General features: G+C 38.6%; 2 protein-coding genes across 3 annotated transcripts in view; both read right to left on the minus strand.

Annotated features, from left to right (window-relative positions):
* The window catches only part of LOC120464201 (serine/threonine-protein kinase pim-2), a 32,422-nt gene extending 11,203 nt beyond the window's left edge, over positions 1-21,219 (minus strand). Inside the window, exon 1 of the mRNA XM_089125351.1 lies at positions 21,138-21,219. The gene's annotated coding sequence lies outside the window, so the exon portion shown is untranslated. The remainder of the gene's footprint in view (positions 1-21,137) is intronic.
* On the minus strand, positions 17,967-22,479 carry LOC148970105 (uncharacterized). Of its 2 annotated transcripts, XM_089125261.1 has the most exons (3): positions 22,195-22,464; positions 21,469-21,659; positions 17,967-18,107 (listed from the first exon to the last, which is right to left on the minus strand). In XM_089125261.1, exons 1-3 carry the CDS (start codon positions 22,367-22,369, stop codon positions 18,081-18,083), a joined length of 393 nt encoding a protein of 130 aa, XP_088981387.1. In that variant the 5' UTR covers positions 22,370-22,464; the 3' UTR covers positions 17,967-18,080. The 2 variants fall into 2 exon arrangements, with proteins under 2 accessions (XP_088981387.1, XP_088981386.1); XM_089125260.1 differs by lacking the exon at positions 17,967-18,107 and having other exon boundaries at positions 18,204-21,659; positions 22,195-22,479.
* Positions 22,480-22,681: the final 202 nt, after the last annotated feature.

Here is a 22,681-nt window from a genome sequence, read left to right on the forward strand (position 1 = left end):
ATAAGTTTCTTTCGCCTTGCCGAAATAAGTTTTGTTCGCCTTCCTCTATCCATCTTTTTCTCGACCTAACAAAAGCTCCTTCAGCTTTTCCACGATATAATTCATCGAGTTGACATTGAAGTTCTCTCAGATGTAATTATCCTCCTCTGATACTCCATCTGATGGTAGTTGATATATTGAAGAGATTTGAACAAGTAGTTTTTCTTCGGCTGCTGCCTTAAGTTTAGCCATTTTAGCTCCATATTGCCTTAAAAATTTGCCTGCTTCAAATTTAAAAAGTTCCCAATTAGCCGAATACAGGTTATTTTCCCTAGCCTTATCCCAATATAACTTTGTTAACCGCTTAATTTCTAATTTTACTGCGCTATGTCCTAAGAGTGAGCTGTTCAATTTCCAGTATGAGGATCTATTGTTATAGCAGAGAGTTGGAACTTAATATAAATTGCCTGATGATCAGTAAGTGGTGTCGTAAGGATATTGACTGTTACACTGTCTTTCGGTATAGTATTAGAATTTAAGTAAAAATCTATTCGAGATTTCCTTGAATCTGAACTGTTGCTCCAAGTATAGGATATATTATTAGGAAACTTTTCTCGCCAAATGTCAATTACATTAAATTTTTCCATAAAAGTTTTCATTTTTAAATTATCCTTGGAATTTGAAACGTGGGGCCACCTATCAATTGAATTATTTAACGTAATATTAAAATCACCTCCAAAATGAACTAGGGTACTGGAGAGCCAAAAAGTTAACCTTGCATCTATAGAATCAATTAATTTATCATTTTCAGGCTTGGAATTATAACCATAAATATTAATAACAATAAAGATAGAGTGGTTATGATCAATTACTAGACAAATATAGTGGCCTAAAGAATCACAATCTGAATGTAGAATAGTACCATTAAAAGAACCTTTCAAAGTTGTGACCCCAACTGACCTCTCTGACCCATGCGAATACCATGCATCATTACCCCATTGGGACTTCCAGAAGTTTACATCAGCAGCTACTGAATGGCTTTCTTGAAAGAAAGAAAAATCAGATTTAAATTTTTTTTTGCATACAAAAATAAGGCTTTACGTTTTACAAATTTGTCTCAACCCCCTGGCATTAAGTGAAACAAGAGAAAATGACATAACAACATATAACAAATATGAACTTAAGGCAAGAAAAGTATTTAAATGATCTACCTCAAAAAGGGATCGAGCTTTGCAGCATGAACTAACAATTTGGCAAAAACAATATAAACAAAACTTAGATTCTCAGCTTATATAGGCTACAGAATAGTGCTAGATAGGAAGCAATGTTATAATCACACAACAAAAAAAAGATAAATAAAAAATAAATAAAATAAATTGTTCCTCTTTTAAATTTCACAGTAACATTGTGATGATGTCATGTTGAACATTGTAATGACAGAGCAATTCAAGGCGAACATTGCCTATGTAAGCTACCACCTTTGTTTATCCTAAAGATAGATACAGTCGGTTGGTCTGGGAACGCCCCCGGGAACGCCCCGTCACGTGGTGTGAATTTAGCCCGTGGGGGAAAACATTGCCTTGGCGCTCATTGAAATACATGGGACAATCATGCCGAAGAGTTGCGGTGTCGTTTTCTGTACCACCAATAAACAAACAAATTATAAATTGAAGTTCTACGGCCTTTCTTACATACATACAGAACCGGATAGGAGGACAAAATGGCAAAATTAATCATATCTTATTAGATTACTGTGTGAGTAGAGGTCCGTGTGATATAGTAGTAGGTGTTTAATTTGTATTAGGCAGTGGGCCAGATTTGTCTGACGTTACATCCCTTACGAAAAAGAACTATAGTAATCCCATGGCTATTATATTCTATAGTAGTGTATAATACTTCTGTGATGCTCATTAATACCTATACTTCTAGGCTATGTCCCAAAATACTATAGTATTCCTATAGGATTAACGTTACTATAATATTTTGTCCTAAAATACTACAAGATTCCTTTAGTTGTTTTTCATAAGGGATGTTATTAGCGTTATCAGCTGAAGGTTATCAGACTGCAGTCTGTGAGAATTCGGATAACTGTCAGCAAAGTCCCTCTGCAACTTCGTAGCGACTACTAATGATCACCGTTTTACAAAAGAATTAATAGTTTGGAGTGAAGCATACGTACAATTGGTAAGTGATATGGTTTTATGGACTTATAGTAACTTATACGCAAGTTGATTGAGTTACAGGCTTGTGTTGCCGGTAGCTTTCTTGTGTCTTACCTGAAGATTCAACCAGATAATAATAGTCTGGAAACGACACCTCCGGCCATTTGGTTGGGTCATTGACCCAGTTTTTAATTAAATAAGGGCAATCATAACCTTTTACAGTTAATTTTGCAATGTACCGTTGCCGGTCGGCAGGCATAAATGACTCGCAATATGACATTTTTGTCATTCAAATACATAGGATGGTCGCGCTGCTTTCCCCCACACCGACCACGCCCCCCAACTATGACGCGTTGCCGACTGTATCTATGGGAAGATTTCTGTCCCATTAACGAATCCACGACATCCAACGTAGTAAGCTTTCTTGCCCTCACTACGCGCCTTTTCGATGATGGGCCATAACTTGTTCCGTCGTTCTCTATCGTCTTTTGAGAGATCCTCTGCAAACTTCCAATGGTTGTCTTTGAGAAATTGTGACGTCTTTGCTTGGTCACCCTTGAGATGAATTGAATGAGAATCGGTCTGGGCTTGCTGCTGTTAGGGATCTTGGCGCCGTTCCGATGCACAGTGTCAACAGTATCACGGATGCGGTTTTTGCATTCAGGTAAAACGGCTTGACAGATCTCGATGGCAATCTGACGGACATCGTTCTTTTCATCTTCTTTGACACCAAGGAGCCTCAGATTCCACCTCCGAGAGTACCGTTCCAGGTCGAAGATCTGTTGCTGGTGTGTGTCCATGCGATTCTCCTCTTTAGTCATCCTGTTTTCTAGAGTTTTCACATCTTTTATTTCCTCGCACACAAAGTCCACAGTTTTTTTTAACACCATCTAGCTGCAGCGCCAGCCCATCCATTCTTTCATTTATTAGTTTCGACAGGGAAGAGACAACATCTATGTCTTCTACCTTGGAAGAGAGCATCGTTTTTTTTGGAGCTGGAGATTCTCTGGGCGACAGGGCCAGAGGAGGAAATTCTTCCATAAGATCCTCCATTATTGGCAAAGTCACCGAGCCAATCGCGTAGTCATGAATGTTGCTAGCATCACCTGTTGGCATTGTCAACTTTGCTTTTGGGTTTTTCAGCTGTCTTTTATTGTCGCGGGTCAACATCTCAAAGTTTAAATCCTCTTCACAAAGTTCCTTTAGCGTTAAGCACTATAAATTATTATAAGGTCCAAGCAGAAAGGTTGTTTTTACCCATATTCAAAATTTTCTGTAGCACAGCTCGACAGTAAGTGTCTACCTACTCGGCCATCTTGGTCCGCCCCTAGGTGGCTGCAGTTAGAGGAGGAGTGAAAAAAGCATAGACATCATATAGAGAGCCTAAGTCCCACCCCTCCGCTTCTGGCTCATGGGACCTAATTTTGGAAAAAAATATTTGTGGTAGTCAATGGCGAGAGACAACTTATCTTTTTATTCCATTTAAACTGTGCCCTGAATTACACATGATGTTTACCAATTTAAAAGATAATTCTGAAAGTCAAAAACATAGCAGTTTGTCATAAAACAGAAGAGTAACATTTAGTTTTATGTGAAAATCGCTCAATGAACTACATCTCCCGGGAAACGAAACAATGAACAAGATCCGCTGCTCGCGTGTGTGCAGTCTGGTACAAAACACTCAGGCATGATGGCGTAACATTACGATTATAACGCAAGACTACAGAAATTACAGACATTAGCCTCAGTAAAGTTAGCTTCATTCATTGAGAGAAAATGCGCACCTTTGAGGTTTGTAGTCTTCGTAATTATGTATTTTCACAGTCTTTTACCTCAACGGTTTTACATCAAACTGTGACTTTCTTTACTTGAAAATGTATTCGTTACTGTTTTAAATGGACAAACTTCATATGTGTAATTCGGGGCACAATTCAAACGAGATCAAAATAATTGTTGTCTCTCGCCATTGATTACCATACAATATTTTTCCGAAATAAGGGGAGGGACTTCGGCTCTCTATAGAGCTGGTAAGTCCCGCCCCTTCCGCTAACCCCGCTGGACCTCTAGATTGAAAAATCGTCAATGCAAGTGAATGAGAAAAAATAATTATTTTCTAATCCCATTTGAATTTTGCAATGAATGTGAACAGACTGTAAAAAAAGATGGACGACGCCCCTTCGCTCTTTTCCATCAGAGAGAACTGAAGCCGGCAGTGTCGCGATATGACGCTGACATCTTGGAACTTGCTGTTTTCGGGACCAGACTTGCGCAGTCGTGAGCAGGAAGTAAAGCCGCGAAATCAAGGCCGCGCCCTCGTGGCCTTCGTTCTTCTCCAATGATGTCTGCTGATTGCAGAACCTCGTTAAAATAAGGTAAATACAACTACTAACCACATAATCAACATTATTAAAAAAGTCCGTTGGTGCTTCAGTCAATCACAGCTGTCAATCATGATGTCAGAGCACCATTTTTATCATCACATAACTAACTGACAACAAACTTATTTTAAAAACACTTGAAATTACATCAACGTGATAGAAACTACAGTAAATGAAAGGAACTATCTTTGGAAAAAGGATATGTGAAGTGTAATTTAATTGTGTAGTTGGTATCGCGTCCCATAGAATTTTTCGTGTAAAGAATGCTACAATTTAGCTGGTAGAATTTTCATACGGTTAGACTTTGTGTGAGAGCGCTTTGTGGACTACAACTCTTCCTGCTAGGGGTTTCACAACTACTGATTTTTGCTAGTTGACTAGCTTTGCATAACAGTCGACGACTAGTCGACTAGTTGTTAAATGGTTTATTCTAGGGGTGTGCGATATCACAAATAATAAATGTCTCCACGATCAGCTTTTGAAGAAATATCGTAGTATCGTGTTAAGTCAAGTCAAGTCACATTTATTTATATAGCGCTTTTCACAATACAGATTGTATCAAAGCAGCTTCACACTGATAACATGAAAGTAGCACAACACAGATCAACAACATTGCTAAACACTAAATAACCCCAACTGAGCAAGCTCAAAGCAAGCCAAAAGCAAGGCGACAGTGGCACGGAACCAAACTCCATCAGATTGGATGGAGAAAAAACCTTGGGAGAACCCAGGCTCAGTCGGGGGCCAGTTCTCCTCTGGCTTACATTCATATTGTTTAAATATAAATATTAAATATAAATATTGTTTATGAATCAAACGGCGCCATAACATATCGCAGGCGTTGAGTCGTCTCTTCACAGGCGTTGAGTCGTCTCATCACAGGCGTTGGGGCATCCGAAATCCCCGTGAGAGGTTTTCGTGTTACAGTGCATTCTATCATTTCTGGCGCCTCTGACTCAACTGTACAACGCGATGTAGCCTACATATTACACATTAAGGAATAGGTATGTGACACTGCAATTCACAAAAGTTCATTAATTGCATAAGCCTTGCCGGTTAAACATTTAATTCACACGCTGTTCTAACGTGCGCTTTCCTGAGCACGCGGCATCTGCGGCATAAGAGTTTCTCACAGGCACTAGAAGCCTGTCAAACAGCGCCTGAATACTGGACTAAGTTATCTTTCGAGTCTTTTTATGCTAATACTGTTAAATACACACAATGTTTACATAAACAGAATTGGCTATGTCTAAAGTGAAAGCAAACATTTGAGAGAAAATCTGGTGTAATATGCGTCTATATTAAACACGTCGCATGCTGGTCTAAAAGCGACAGTAGTACTCGTATTTTCCGCACTATAAGGCGCATTTAAAAGCCTTTAATTTTCTCAATCTGGCCTTTTCTCAAGCCTTATAATCTGTAGCGCCTTATATATGGACCAATTGCTCGCGCTCGTGTCCATCTTATGCCCGCTTTGTCACACAGCCAGTTCAACATCGTATAAATCAGGTTGTGTGTGTAAGTCACATGCCCGCTCACGAGCGCTCACTCTTAACACACACACGAACAGACACACTGTCCCCGGTGCTGCTCGCGCGTCAAAGAATGTTCATAAAGCGCTCCCCCTTAACAGTAACCGGGTTGTCTCATTCAAAACAGCCAGCTGTTGCTGTCAGCGAGCCGCCGCACATTGAATACTCAAATGAGTCAGGCTGCTAATGTAAGTTACGTGCCCGCCCCAGCGCGCTCACGCTTACTAAATAAACGCCTCACCTCCGGTGCCGCGCACTCGCTATATTCCCTTTAGCACATCTAGTGGATGCATAATGCAAACCCAGATAGCAAACTGACATTGAATCAACGTGGAAATATGACATCGAAACAACGTTGATCTGACATTGTTTTGCTCATCGAATTAACGTTGAACCAACGTCAGATGCGTCATTATTTCAAAACTAACAGAAAATCAACTTGAAATCAACGCGTTGTTTCAACGTTATGAAAGCAAACCAATTTTCGATTTCATTTAGCTTTGAAGAATGCCGCGTCTGACGTTGGTTCAACGTTAATTCGATGAGCAAATCAACGTTGTTTCAATGTCATGAGAGATGTCGTTTCCACGTTGATTCAATGTCAGTTTGCTGTCTGGGAACCCAGTCAAACGTTTGAAAAATGTTCTAAAAATAGGTAATTGAAGGTGCGCCTTATAGTCCGGAAAATACGGTATATAGTACTGACGCTTAAAGGGATAGTTCACAAAAAAACTACAGTATATCTATATATATGTCAACATTTTGTTTCCGACTAGTTGATGAAACCCCTACTTCCTGCTTTCGACGCGTTTGATATAGACGCTTTCATCGGACACGTTGCCATGGTGATGAGCTGGCCCAAAGTTAACTTCCGTTCTGTTCGTTTAGTGTTTACCGGATAATATGGCATTGACTACAAATGCAGTGAAAGTTAAGGTGATGAGCAGGTTGTTGAGCTGTGGGGTGCAACCTGACCTAGGGAGCAAACGCAATTTTTAAAAACAAAAATGTCAAAGTTTCCTATGAGACGGGGGTATAAAAATAGCCTAGCTATGTTTATCTGTGATAACCGGTACAGTGTTTCCCATACATTTATAAGTGGCAGCCCACCACATTATCAGCGCTGACCGCCACATATTGATTTCCGTGTTTTTTAACAATTTAAGATGGGAAAAGTTGTAATTGACTGCAGAGTTGCGTGCAGCGCATATTCGCACGCGCGCTCTCTCTCTCTCTCTCTCTCTCTCTCTCTCTCTCTCTCTCTCTCTCTCTCTCTCTCTCTCTCTCTCTCTCTCAAACACTGACAGCGGACCAGTCTGTGTATTGAATGGTTAGTATCATAAACAGCGCTGCACAGATCCATCCAACATGCTGTCAATGTGGAGACCCACTTTAAAAAAAGGTTAGCAAGCATGTATGAAGCCTAGCTAATAAGGAGAGCTATGTTAACCTTATCAAACCCCGCTGTCGCGCTCGCCACAGTTTTTTAAACACTGCGGTAAATCAGACACGTCGGTAGAAAAACATCTTGTCTCCAATTTTTGTTCAACGGGTCTGGTAGTGTCACATTTCAGTTTGGCCAGGTAACATTTATTTTCTTTGACTGGCAAGAAATACCAGCTACTAGGTTATTTACTTGTTATGGATTGTCTCCGCAAGTCTGCCGGAAGTTAAGTTTGGGCCAGATTAATGCACATGCGCAGTACCGTTTGTTAATGTTGTCACTGCTGAAAGCGTCTATACGTCACCACCACACACGGATCCCGCTAAACAAACCATTATTTGAATGGTGACATTAGGGTACAAAACACACAGGCATCTCGATATAATTCCTTAGATTATCGCACCGTGATTTTTGGAGGGAAAATGTGTGGTGACGTTACATATGTGATGTGTAGTCTTTCTCGTTATGTCTATTCCACAATTGCTAGCTAAAGAATCACACAATAAACTGTCAAGATCGATACATGAAAAAATTCACACACAACATATGTTCACATTCATGGCACAATTGACCTTATGCACAGCTGCACTACTTCCTGAACTTAAGCCAGCTCCTTGTTTCCTGTCTGCCATTATTGGCCGAACTTGATTAATTCAGATGTGTCTGATAATTGTTGCCGTGACTACTGAGGTCAGGCACACCTGGATTAATCAATTTGTCCAATAATGACAGACAGGAAACAAGGAGCTGGCTTGAGTTCAGAAAGTAGTGCAGCTGTGCATAAAGCCAATTCAAACGTGATCAGAAAATAATAATTATAGCATTGACGCAACCTAGAGGTCCACTTGGAGTTTTATGGATGGGTGGGACTTTCCAGCTCTATAGGGATGTTCGCTGACGTCATATGTGATGTCACGAAATGGGCGTGGGCGCAAACTGGTTGGCAGAAAGAACCAAAACAAACAGCAGTCTACCTGTGTTTTGTCAGCATATGATAATTCTTTGTACGAAGAAACTAAAAGGTAAAGCTTTTCTGTTCTCTGCCTGATTCATATCACCTGAGTGAGAACATCTACCTGTATCCCATCGACACGCCATCTATGTTTACTAGAGAGTAAATAAAGGCATATAAATGGGTAACACTTTAGAATACGGTTCCTTCGTTAATGAATAACTACACAAGAACTAATGAGTAACACAATATTAACAATCTAGTAACTATTATTAACTAACAAGAAACTCTGATTAATGATCTAGTAGGTAATAGCGTACAGACGAAAGTGGTAGTTCACTATTAAGTAAACAATAACTACTATTTTTTTTATATTTCCCAGAGAACTACTGAAAAAGTTTATTAACAATCCAGTAACTACTATTAACTAAAATAAACTCTTATTAACGAATTAGTAAGTAATAGCTCACAGATGAAAGTGTTACTAGATACTTCTGTGGGAATTACTAATTATTTGGATTCGTATTATAAAGTGAAGATCATTGGAACTAACTAGTAACGACTCAAGTGTTCCTACATGATCTAGTCATGATTTGTGCAAACGTTTGAGATTTTTGGTGAACTTTAGTATACTTTTAGAAAATGTCTTTAGTAACACTTGAGTCATTACTAGTTAGTTCCAATGATCTTCACTTTATAATACGGATCCAAATAATTAGTAATTCCCACAGAAGTATCTAGTAATACTTTCATCTGTGAGCTATTACTTACTAATTTGTTGATAAGAATTTCTTTTAGTTAATAGTAGTTACTAGATTGTTAATAAACTGTTTCAGTAGTTCTCTGGGAAGTATTAAAAAATAGTAGTTATTGATTACTTAGTGAACTACTACTTTCGTCTGTGCGCTATTACCTACTAGTTCATTAATCAGAGTTTCTTGTTAGTTAATAATAACTACTAGATTGTTAATATTGTGTTACTCATTAGTTCTTGTGTAGTTATTCATTAACGAAGGAACCGTATTCTAAAGTGTTACCAGATTGCTTTATCAATTATCTTCCTAATCAGTTTCATCATCCCTGATAGCTTAAAAGAACTCGATATTGTGACAGAACTCTCTCTTTTTGTCACATGCCTGTCCTGTCTTGTGTTGCACATGGGTGTTTTGTTATTTTGGGCCATGTGCTCGTGTCATTGTCTGATCCCTGTTCTGTTCCCGAGCCAGTGTCTGTTCCCGAGCCGGTGTCTGTTCCCAAGCCGGTGTCTGCTCCCCATGATGCATCTCCGCTCTGGACACCCGAGATATCTTTACCGCCCTGGCCACCCGAAAGGTCTTCTCTGCCCTGGCCACCTGAGGGGTCTTCACCGCCCTGGCCAGCCAAGAGGTCTTCATTGCCATGGCCACCCGAAAGGTCTGCTCCCTGGCCGCCCGAGGGGTCTTCACCGCCCTGGCCACCCGAAAGGTCTGCTCCCTGGCCACCCAATGGGTCTTCACCGCCCTGGCCACCCGAGAGGTCTTCACTGCCCTGGCCACCCGAAAGGTCTGCTCCCCTGGCCGCCCGAGGGGTCTGCTCCGCCCTGGCCGCCCGAGTGGTCTGCACCCTCCTGGCCGCCTGATGGACTTTGTGTTTCGTCCTGGCCGCCCGTCCCGCCCTGGTCTGTTCCTCCCATCCTGCCCTGGTCTGTCCCTCCCATCCCGCCCTGGTCTGTCCCTCCCGTCCCGCCTGATGGAGAATCTGGTAGCCGCTCCGTAGGGAGGGGGTAATGTCACATGCCTGTCTTGTGTTGCACATGGGTGTTTTGTTATTTTGGGCCATGTGCTCGTGTCATTGTCTGATCAATCCCCCTCGTTACCTGATTATTGTTTGAGTTCATTCACCTGTTCCCTCCTGATTAGTTCCCTTCTTAAGTCTCCTCTTGTTTGCAGTCTGTGTCGGTACATTGTCTAATGTCTCCCATTCCCTGTGACCCTCTGTTCAGGTTCTGTTATTGTTTTATTTTTATTCATTGTGTTTTTCCCCTTTGTGGGTTTTTGCTTTTTGTTTGTTTTGTTTTGGCAATAAATTAATATTTTCTCCAGCACTTGAGTCCTCACACCTTTTTGATTACACATACCGTGACACTTTTCCAGCACTTTAGACGCAGTTGCTCCTTTGCGCTTAAAGAAGATTAAAGAAAATATTCAAACGCCGTGGTACAATGAGCACACTCCCTTAAGAGATCAGCCAGAAAAATGGAGTGTAGCTGAAAGAAAATAAACTACAGATATTTTGGATTTCATGGAAGGAGAGCTCGATCGCATACATAGATGCCTTAAAAACGGCTAGATCTGCTTATTTTTCAACCTTATTAGAAGAAAATAAACATAATCCTAGGTATCTATTTGAAACAGTGGCTAAACTAATGAAAAATAAGGCTTCAAGCTCAGAAGCATCCAAGCAACACAGCAGTAATGACTTAATGAATTTTTTTATTTATAAGATTGATAATATCAGAGACAAAATTATAACTATGCAACCATCTACTACACTATTGCATCAAGGGGTACGTTGTAATCTCCCTGAGAAATAAATTGGTTCATTTGCTGCTATAGGAGAGGAAGAATTTTGCAAATTCATTAATTTATCTAAATCAACAACTTGTATGTTAGACCCTATTCCGACTAAGCTACTGAAAGAGATGCTTCCGGATGTCATAGATCCTCTTCTTAATATCATTAATTCGTCTTTGTCGCTTGGATTGGTACCAAAAACCTTTAAGCTGGCTAATATAAAACCGCTTGTTAAAAAAACGCAACTTGATCCTACAAAATTAGTCAATTACAGGCCAATCTCAAATCGGCCTTTTCTGTCAGATACTGGAAAAAGCAGTATCCTCACAACTATGTTTCTTTTTGCAAGGATTTTCAGTCAGGATTAAAACCGTACCATACTGAGACAGCTCTCATTAGAGTCACAAATGATTTGCTCTTATCATCCGATCGTGGTTGTATCTCTCTATTAGTGTTACTTAATTTTAGTGCTGCATTTGACACAATTGACCACAACATTCTTCTAAATAGACTTTGAAAACTATGTTGGCATTAGTGCAATTGTTTTAGGATGGTTTAAATCATACTTATCTGACCGTTATCAGTTTGTAGCAGTAAATGAAGAGATGTCTTATTGATCAAAGTTCAGTATAGCGTACCACAAGGCTCGGTACTAGGACCTCTGTTGTTCACTCTGTACATGCTACCCTTGGGAGATATCATTAAGAAACATGGAATTAGCTTTCACTGTTATGCTGGTATAAAAAAAATTCGATGACTAATAATTTCCTACTACTAAATTCTGAACCCCCCCCCCTCCCCCCCCCACAAAAAAAAACAGAGGTGGTTGCCCTGCACGCTTAATAAACATACTACTACAGCTGGTTCAAAACGCAGCAGCTTGAGTTCTTACCAGAACCAGGAAGTATGACCATATTAGCCCGGTTCTGTTAACCCTGCATTGGCTGCCTATTAAACATTGTATACATTTTTAAATATTGCTGATTACTTATGTAAGACTTGAAAACTAGAACTCAGTCTGACCAGTGTCTTTTAAAGACAAAAGGACCTTGCTTGAACAACACACACACACACGCACGCACGCACGCACGCACGCACGCACACACACACACACACACACACACACACACACACACACACACACACACACACTTGCAGAGGAAACTCACACAAGAATATGGTTTTAATGTGAATGTGATAATTAAGGAGTGTTTGATATCATTTTGAAAGTCTCAGGGTAACTGGTAATAATGTCTCATTCCCAAATAAATAAAAGAAATGGTAATAAGGTTTTAAGACTATAGAAATATCTTGAACACAAAAGGGTGTGTCTTTGAGTTAACACCTTCTGCCTTGTTATCTGGATGCAAATTACCACCAAGCAAATGGCCTGCCCCCAATAAACATGGTTCAGTAACTTTCCATTGTAACCTGGTGATTTACATATCAGGTGAGGTCTGATTATAAAGGGAGATGTAACTAGAGTTTGGGGTGGCTTTCTGTATTCAGTTCAGCCCATGATGTTGTGTCTTCTAGCCTCAGCTCATGTAATATGTTGGGTAAAGTTCTTTGAAACATTTGATGGTTTGCATTGATTACCTTGTGGAATTGTAATACATTTACCTGACATAATAAATTGTTTACTTGATTATTCTAACACACTTTGACTTTATTTTCATTAAGTTAAAAGGAATAGTCAAGCATTAACGTATTAAATGATGCACAGATATCATTGATAAACCTTTTCGTTTTATGGTGTCAGAAGAAACGAGTTAATACATAAAATTAAATGTGTTGCATTTAATTAAACATCACTTTGCCATTGAAAAGACGGAACACGCGTGAAACCTTCACCACGAATCGATCTCCGCCATTGGATCGATTTTGTGGCCCTTTTTACACTTACAAAGCACTAAATGGTTTAGCTCCCAAGTACTTGAGCGAGCTCTTAACGCATTATAGTCCTTCACAACTATTGTGATCTTGAAATTCCTGCCAGTTGATAATACCTAGAATATCAAAATCGACTGCAGGCAGTAAATCATTTTCCTATTTCACCAAAACTCTGGAACAATCTTCCCAACATTTTCCAGGAAGCAGACACACTCAGTTCAAATCTAGACTAAAAACACATCTCTTTGGCCTATAGCATACACATAAAACACTATAGACTGCCTTAATTCAAAATTAGGCTGCATTGTTTAGATCAGCCGGAACCGGGAACATGTCCCCTAAATCCTGATGTACTTGGTATTTCATAAGAAGGATGGCATCTATGCTAATATTAGTCTCTCTGTTTATCCCGAGGGACCCTCTATGGTGGACCTGCGCCTGGACCCATTTTCTTGTTATCACTGTGAAGCTGCTTTGATGCAATCTATATTTGACTTGACTTGGCAATACTGACTTGGAAGCCTTGAGGAAATTAACTTGTTTAAGATAATGATTCATAAAACATAAATATCAGTTAAGCCCATGTTTAATTTCTTCACTGACACAAACGAAAAGACTATCAGTCAAAGTTCAACTTTAGGAGGGGAAGAAATAGGACAGGATAAGGAGACTGAGAGAAAAGATGTAGATGAGGAGAAAGCAGATATTGACAAAATAACCTAATGCCCACTGACATGGTTTTAAAGGATATTTATTATCCTTTTTTTGGCCACCAAAAGTCTTAAATTGCACATATGTAGATCAGAGAAATCAAAATTTTCTCGGGGGAGCATGCCCCTGAACCGAAATACCTCACATTTAAATACACATGTCTGTGGGTGGGGCTGGGGATGATAATGTGGGCTGGTGTAGCTCAATTTTTGTCCCAGTCTTAAGCAATTTAGCATAGTGATAGTATCATCATCATATCAGTGTAGATGGGCCAAAATAAAACCATCAAGTAAATAAGTGATACTTGGTGCCAGAGCGACACTCTTGGCCCAAAAAGTATTGCTATAGCTACCACGATACTCATGTTGTCCTACGGTGAGTAATTTTTCCCTGTTGAAAATGAAAAACACAAAATTTGAGGGTTCCCCCACCTGCCAAATCCCCCTTAATCCACTGTGTATAGGCTACATTAAAATGAAAATGGCATGCCTTTTAAAAATAAAGAAAACAACGGGATCTCTCTCTCCTTTCTGCCGCACGTGCCCCAAGAGATCAACCAAAACACAGCGAAAAGTCTACTTGACACACAGACATAAGAAATACAGATAGATATCTATCTATATAAACCTTTATGTGTCTACTTTGTATTATTTGACGTTACATGCATTATACATGCACTGTGGAATAAATAGCATGAGATGACAGGGAAAACACGATTTATAGTCCGGATTTTTTTTTTATTTATAAAAAATCGGAGGTATATTTTTACAGACTGCTATAGAAAGAGGAGCAAATGGATCACTGCAATTCACAGAAACAACTGGACTCCAGTCAGCAAAAAGTGGATTTGCAGTTATCATTTTGTGACAATATGCTGAATTTAGGTGAAAATAATCATACCCATATATTTTGTATTGTTATATATCTTAACAACTCATCAATTATTTTATCATTGCATTTTCTGCATTATTGGATGTTTTTTTAATAAACACAGACCAAAAAAAAGAAAAAAACTAGGGCTGGACGATATGATGATATATAGGCTATATATAACACTGATATAAGTGATCACCTGGATTTAGATCTATATTGTATTTATATAAAGCGTTCACAGGAAAATTTGCTTTATGTTTAGATCTATATTGGTTTTATTTCCCCGGTGTCGAAATCAGGCAAACATAAATGTCAGGCAACACGATTCCTGGCAGCATGTCAATATGGATCACCAACAAAACTTTAAATTGATAAAATTGTTCATTTTAGTCGCATTTTCGCAGTTTCCCAAATTAAATCCAGTCACGCAGCAGATCTTTTGCCACTCAGTCAGGTTGAGGGGGGGTTGTCCCGCGGGAAAGTGACGTCAATGCATTCCCTCTATGCTATATCGTTATTAAACCTCTGTTATTCAGAAACTGAAACAGCACATTTATTGAACTATTCCGAGTATAATATTCTTTTCCAGCTTTCTTCGATAATTCTTCACTTAGCACTTCTCTTGCCATTTATATGTGCCTGATTTTTACGACGGGGAAATGCATTTCAATTCTTTCTTTGAACACTTTATATAGATACAAGATATTATGTAGGTCTAAATCGAGGTAATCACTTCACTGACCCAGCAATGCAAGTGAAATGCCCACTTGTAACCTCCTCGGACAAACCATGATAAATATGTCTTTAACGCTGTTTGACTTGCTTACCTACGGAGGCGTATTGCATTCACTTGAAGAAAAAAAAAATCTACTCTGTTTTTCTGAATTAACGAGTTAATTTTTCATTAGAAAAAAAAAATTGCTCTGTTTTTCTGAATTAATGAGTTAATTTTTCATGAGAAAAAAAAGTTTTTGCTCTGTTTTTCTGAATTAACGAGTTAATTTTTCATGGATTTTTTTTTGCTCTGTTTTTCTGAATTAACGAGTTAATTTTTCATGGAATTTTTTTTGCTCTGTTTTTCTGAATTAATGAGTTAATTTTTCATGAGAAAAAAATATTTTGCTCTGTTTTTCTGAATTAATGAGTACGGAGCCCCTCTAGTCCCACTTTGGTAAAAAAAAATAATTATAACTATCTTGTGGCCTCAAGATAGTAACTCGTGGCCTCAAGATAGTAACTCGTGGCCACAAGATAGTAACTCGTGGCCTCAAGATAGTAACTCGTGGCCACAAGATAGTAACTCGTGGCCTCAAGATAGTAACTCGTGGCCACAAGATAGTAACTCGTGGCCACAAGATAGTAACTCGTGGCCACAAGATACTAACTCGTGGCCTCAAGATAGTAACTCGTGGCCACGAGATACTAACTCTTGGCCACGAGATACTAACTCGTGGCCTCGAGATAGTAACTCGTGGCCTCAAGATACTAACTCTATCTTGTGGCCACGAGTTACTATCTTGAGGCCACGAGTTAGTATCTGGAGGCCACGAGTTAGTATCTTGTGGCCACGAGTTAGTATCTTGTGGCCACGAGTTACTATCTTGAGGCCACGAGTTACTATCTTGTGGCCACGAGTTACTATCTTGTGGCCACGAGTTACTATCTTGAGGCCACGAGTTACTATCTTGTGGCCACGAGTTACTATCTTGAGGCCACGAGTTACTATCTTGTGGCCACGAGTTAGTATCTTGTGGCCACGAGTTACTATCTTGAGGCCACGAGTTACTATCTTGTGGCCACGAGTTACTATCTTGTGGCCACGAGTTACTATCTTGTGGCCACGAGTTAGTATCTTGTGGCCACGAGTTACTATCTTGTGGCCACGAGTTACTATCTTGAGGCCACGAGTTAATATCTTGAGGCCACGAGTTAGTATCTTGAGGCCACAAGATAGTTATAATTAATTTTTTTTACCAAAGTGGGACTAGAGGGGCTCCGTAAATGAGTTAATTTTTCATGGATTTTTTTTTTGCTCTGTTTTTCTGAATTAACGAATTAATTTTTCATGGATTTTTTTGCTCTTGTTTTCTGAATTAACGAGTTAATTCAGAAAAAACAGAGCAAAAACTTTTCTCACGAAAAATTAACTCATTAATTCAGAAAAACAGAGCAAAAATTTTTTTTCTCATGAAAAATTAACTCATTAATTCAGAAAAACAGAGAAAAACTTTTTTTCTCATGAAAAATTAACTCATTAACTCAAAAAAACAGAGCAAAAAAAATTCTCATGAAAAATTAACTCATTAATTCAGAAAAACAGAGCAAAAAAATTTTTTCTCATGAAAAATTAACTAATTAATTCAGAAAAACAGAGAACAAATTTTTGTCTCATGAAAAATTAACTCATTAATTCAGAAAAACAGAGTTGATTTTTTTTCTTCAAGTGAATGCAATACGCCTCCGTACTTACCAAACACAAGACAGATGTAATCCACATTGTGAACAAATGTTCCCAAACTTTCTGCTAAGAAATTAATTGTAAGCATCCAGACTGCGATAGACTTTTATCGCATCGATCTTGTACACGCAATCAGCCGCAACACGCAATCAGCCGCAACACGCAATCAAACATATTCGGGCACACGTGTACACATCAAAGTCTTAGGTAATTCCAATCATTGTTTATTTGCAGTTTTTGGAAATAACTTAACTGTTGCCCACTCATCAGTAATCACGCCTCTGGCTCCTGCTATTCTCTCATGGCCCTCAGCCTCGTCCTCCTTGTCAGTCGCCACAGTGTGCATTCAGATTAAAAAAACAACAACCCAAGGACAGAAACACACACACACATAGTGCAGATGGTAGCAATTTTTTAAAAAATCACTTTGAAATCTCCTTTAATGACAGAAATGATATGCGGAAATATATGTGAATTCCATTTCCTTTCCACAAATTAGATGAAAGACTCTGTAAAACAAAATATTACTAACAACTAACATTACTCTAAATTCTTTTGAGGCGGTGATGACAAAATCGGTTTGAGATGGTCCAGATCCAACTCCTCCCACCTTACATATACCTAAACCTTCCCATCTCCACCCCCTGATCCCTAATCCTACCCATCTCCACCCCTTAGACCTGGATCCAACTCCACCCCCCTCTATCTCAAGTACTGCAATGAGGTGCCACTGACCGGTTTTTTACAAATTTTGGCTTTTTTTCTTTGATATCTGTGACAGATCTCCTTCATGATGCTTAATTATATGTGCCTTTACCTGATTCAACTGTACAAACCACTTTCCACATTTATTACATCCAAATGGTTTTTCACCGGTGTGAATTCTTAAATGCTCTGCGAGATGAGATCTCGTAAAAAACCTTCTGCCACAATACGAACAGGGATGTTTTCGATCACTTTGTGGCAAAGGTATGCAGTTTTTCACGCTCTGGGGAAGCTTGATTGGCCTGTCAGATTTCCTGTGAAATTTTTCAGGTCCCTGATCAGAAAGACTTAATTTAGTAGAGTCCTGTGGGTTTGTGTCCACATTTACACTGTCTGGTTGTAGAATTATTTCCACATGGGAGATCTGTGAGTCCAGTGGTTCTACTGACCGATCTTCTGCTTGTCCTTCTGTAGGAAAAGAAATGTTATTGTAATGAAGTCTACAAAAATGAGGACCAGTTGAAAACACAACGTTGGCAAATTACTTGCATTTTTTGGACTAAAGCTCTCATTCATGAAATCCTTTATTCTCTTTCATTTAATACCCCAGGGATTGATCACATTGTGATGGCGTCTCATCAGAAGTTCTGTTTCTTTCACACAAGATGGAGACACCAATTTTAGCATATTGCTGCCACCTAGAGGTTCACAGAGAGAGAACTGGAATTTCTTGTTTCACCGTGATATCGCCATGATAAAGATTATACCAGCGTCTCTCCATGATAAAGATGCTCAAAAAATTGCTTGGAAATCCAGCCATACTACACTTATTTACATTTCAGTTAGGATGCTGCCAACTAAGGCAGCTCACTAGGTTTTCAACAAAGCCAGTTTGCACTTCACCCATTGTTGTACAGAATGCAATAGTGCATTCATTCGACAAAGAAGTGTTTAATGAATATGAATTGTATGTTGAAATTAAGATTAAATTAAAATGAGGCTTTTCAAGGTTTATGTGGACAAAATCATTAGACTAGTTAAGAACACATCTTTTAATACAAAGTTGTTGTGTTTATACATTATAAGTACTGAAACTACCTGAATACCTTTTGTATTTTAGTTTTGGAATCAACTTATTTTCAGGAGATAAGCATTAGCATTCCCATGACAGTAGTTCCTGTCTTGTTAACATAAGCAGATCTGCTGTAGTAGATCATATAATATATAGAGAGCTGCATTGGGATTGGGATCCCGCAAACCCCAAGTCCCAATGCAAATCTTGTGGGAGAGGGCAGTCTTTGCTGCGGTGGGAGTGGACAGTCAAAAAATACAGCATGGGTCCCACAGTACCACGTAACAAGAAAGAAGTCAACAAATAAAGTTCACCGTAGTTCTCTCCCTCCATAGCAAGCTAGGCCAAGTGATTCATTATTAAATTAATTTGTAATTTAAAGTACGTTTTATGTTTTTTAGTATTTAGGCTATTTACTTTTTGCAATATGTTAATTACCTAGGCTACATAAACACCAGTGATATAATTTTTTGTATGTAAATATATATATATATATATATATATATATAATTTGAAATTGATTCAATTAAATTGAGTGCCTGGTTAGGTTACTAGAGTTTTACTGTTATGGTTAATGGGTTTTTGTGTTGTCTCATATACAAATATATATTTTTTAGGCTCCACTAGTTGTGATGTTTTGTTTTAAAGTTGCAGTTCACAGCTTTTTTGAGTTAAAAACGATCCAAAATACATATTTGAGAAAATACATAACCAGCCAGTGTCCAAAACTATCTGCTTGCCTTAGCTCGATTCAAAGCAGTAAGCTTATAATAATGTTTTTAATTCCAGTGGTACTGGTGGATTTCCACGGGAGATTCTAGCATGTGTTTGCGTCATTACATCACATCTGTTCCCATAAAGGAGGAGTCTCGGCTAGAAGGCTATATTGAGTCGTTACGTCACATCTATACACATAAAGAAGAGTCTCGGCTAGTAGGCTATATTGCGTGAGAGCATGTTGGAGGTGGAGATTTATAGCCTTTGTTCACAGCACTTGATATAATTAAACTTATCAATTCGATGGCAGATCCAGAAAGGTTCAAATGACAATCACCAGTGACAACAGATTCACCCGTTGTAAAATGCTAAAGACTTCGTTCGGACTTCGGAGTGGATAGAGAAAAAAAGAGACGGCAACCGGACCCATGCGAAAACAAGGATACATATCGGAAGGATATTACATGTAGTCATGCCATGTTTACGTTCATTTTAACAATTTATAATCATAACAAAGTATAATCGCACGGTTTTGATATGATAACTTATAAGCGATTGTTAGATTTAATAAGGTTGATTTACTGCAATATCAGAACAAAAGTGGATGTTTATTACTTGTTCAGATGACGTTTTCCGGTGAAAATTCTTATGTTGGTCATAATTCCAAAAAGAATAATCTGTGATTCTGAATGCCAGTATCGACTGGCACGGCAACTGACCGCCACACACTCTCCTCAAACATTGTGTTCATCCATGTTGTGCCGTGTTGAGGGTACAACTCGCGTAAAGTTGATAATTCCGCGAATGACTGCAATTGCAGATTGCGACAAAGACGAAAAACGCCAGACTGCAGCTGAGTTTTAAGGCTTATAAAAAGCTGGCTGAATGAATTTGTCATTTGAGGTGCTAGCATTACTTTATGTTATAGTCAGATTAATTAAACACAATTTTTATCTCTGTTGTTCTGAACGTTTAGCATAACCCTAATTTTGGTGTTATTTTTTCACAATTTCTACAAGCATGTTTGCGGGTGCGGGCAGGAGTGGAAAAAAAACATGTTGTGTGTGCGGGCGGTAATGGTTAGAAATTCTTGGGAGCGGGATTAAGAAAACAATCTGCACTAATATAATATAAACTGCCATTGGGTATAACAGAATTTGCACCAGAATCACTGCTATCATCACCTAAAACTATAAAACTCAAATTCTTATTGCTTATAAGTGATGTTAAATAAATAAAGGGATTGTTGACCTTTGTTTTGTTGGATAAGAAAAACTAGCAGCATCATGCCATGTGACCCACATTTGCTTTTTAACCTTTGAAAATGTGTAGAATATAATATAGTATGCAAGGAGCCAGATTGAGAACCTCGTATGGCTGGGTCTGTACTAGGGCCTAAAATATGGATGCATCAAAAGGGAAAAGTATATTACTTAAATTGTCTGGAGTTACAGGCGCTGCATAAAGCAATCAAAATATTTTAAATAATATTTCATATAATAACATTATATCATTAAAAAAGAGCAGACTTCTCTCTAAGATATTTGTTTTGATATTTTAATTTGCAATACAGTATCTAATAAAACATTTTTAAGGATTGATGTATTATGCATTATGCATATGACAGATAGCTGCATTAAGGTGCTTTCTGACATGATTTGATCGAGAAAAACTCCTTCCACATCTTGGGCAGCTATAGCGATAATCACCTGCATGAAGTCTCTCGTGTTCTTTTAAGTTGGATTTCGTTTTAAAACGATTCCCACATGAACCACAGCAGAAAGGCCTCTCCTTTTGGTGTACTAACATGTGTTTCTGCAAATATCCATTGTTCCTAAAGGGCTTGCTGCAAATCGTGCATAATGCACTCTGACGTTTTCGCCTTGCATTTTGTAACACCTCATCAAAGGTTTCAGGCTCAAGTTGAAGAGACGACGGTTCTTGTTCAGCTAGTTTAAGTTCAACATGACAACTGCTGCCAGAATGCACTGCAGATGAGTTCGATTCACTGGCCTGATTATCACACAGCTCTGACTTAACTGTGATTGATGACTGTGTATCTTCATTCTTCAGCATCACCACTGGCAGAAGTGAGAGGCACTGCTCCTGCCCTGTGACTGCTTCAGAAAGAGGAGGCTCATGATACACCACACTGGCAACCTCCAACTTCACTTGTATTTCTGACGGTTCTGAACCCGTCTGACCTTGCAGACATCCATTTCTCTGAGTATCTGTGTGACATGAGGCATAAGATTAGTCGTTAAATGTAAAAACAGGGAAACAATAAACAGTAATAATGTGAAATGCAGATCACAACCCAGTTTACTTGAGTAACCTGATGTATTTTGTATCTGTAAAGTTTTCGAAAATCAATTGGACTTCTCTTATTAAATTTACTTTAAAGAACATTAAAATGAGAAACTGATTAAAGAGTCTGTCTTTACTCACAATAAAGCAGTTTACTCACATTAAAACAATGTGATGATAGCCAATTAAAAAGGTTAACAGCATTTTAATGCTAAAACCTTCAACTAAACAGTTAAGTTACTTCAATTAATACCATTTTCATGACCAAAAGCATGGTATTGCATGTCACATTAAAACATTGTAAAACCATGGCAGTTTTTGTATTACCAACGTTATTTTTCTCTATAGGAATATGACTTCAATATTGTTAACATTGGATAACTCTCTTTAAGAAAGTAATTATAGATGGAATGGAGTTCTTGTTTATTATTGTTTTATAATAGTGAATGTGGTACTGACCAAGGATTGTTTCTGCACAGCTGCAGTTTCGGCTCCTCAGAGAACAGTTCTCCTGCTTTAGACGCTCTATCTCCTTCTCATATTCAATTATACTGTCTTTTACAGAGTCGAATATTTCATCGGTTACTGCCATCATGCGCTTTATCATAAATGAATAAATAGACTCTAGTCCCATTGTAGACACGTTGGTTTTTCAAGCTATTACGTATTACTCTTCTTCCCCGCAACTACTTCGGTGTGTAACGGCGATTAACACCATTGGGAACATTAGCGCCACCTTTCGAAACGGAGCAGTCGAGAACGTAAGCTGCCTGCTTTGCATTCAAAAGCCTCTAAATGCCATTTGAAATTTTCTTCTAAAATGATCATTTTTATCAAACTTGTATATTTAAGTTCAGTAATTTCACTTAAATGACAATTAATAGGTAATCCTCATTGCAATTTAAGTGAAATTACTGAACTTAAATATACAAGCTTGATAAAAATG

The sequence above is a fragment of the Pimephales promelas genome, chromosome 21 (genome assembly GCF_988280905.1).
Source record: "Pimephales promelas chromosome 21, fPimPro1.hap1.1, whole genome shotgun sequence".
In the NCBI taxonomy this organism is placed as follows: domain Eukaryota; kingdom Metazoa; phylum Chordata; class Actinopteri; order Cypriniformes; family Leuciscidae; genus Pimephales; species Pimephales promelas.

Coding starts and splice junctions, on each gene's coding strand:
- LOC148970105 (XM_089125260.1), bottom strand. CDS start 22,369: ATGGGACTAGAGTCTATTTATTCATTTATGATAAAGCGCATGATGGCA. Junction 21,660..22,194: donor CTGTGCAGAAACAATCCTTG/GTCAGTACCACA, acceptor CATGTCACACAG/ATACTCAGAGAAATGGATGT.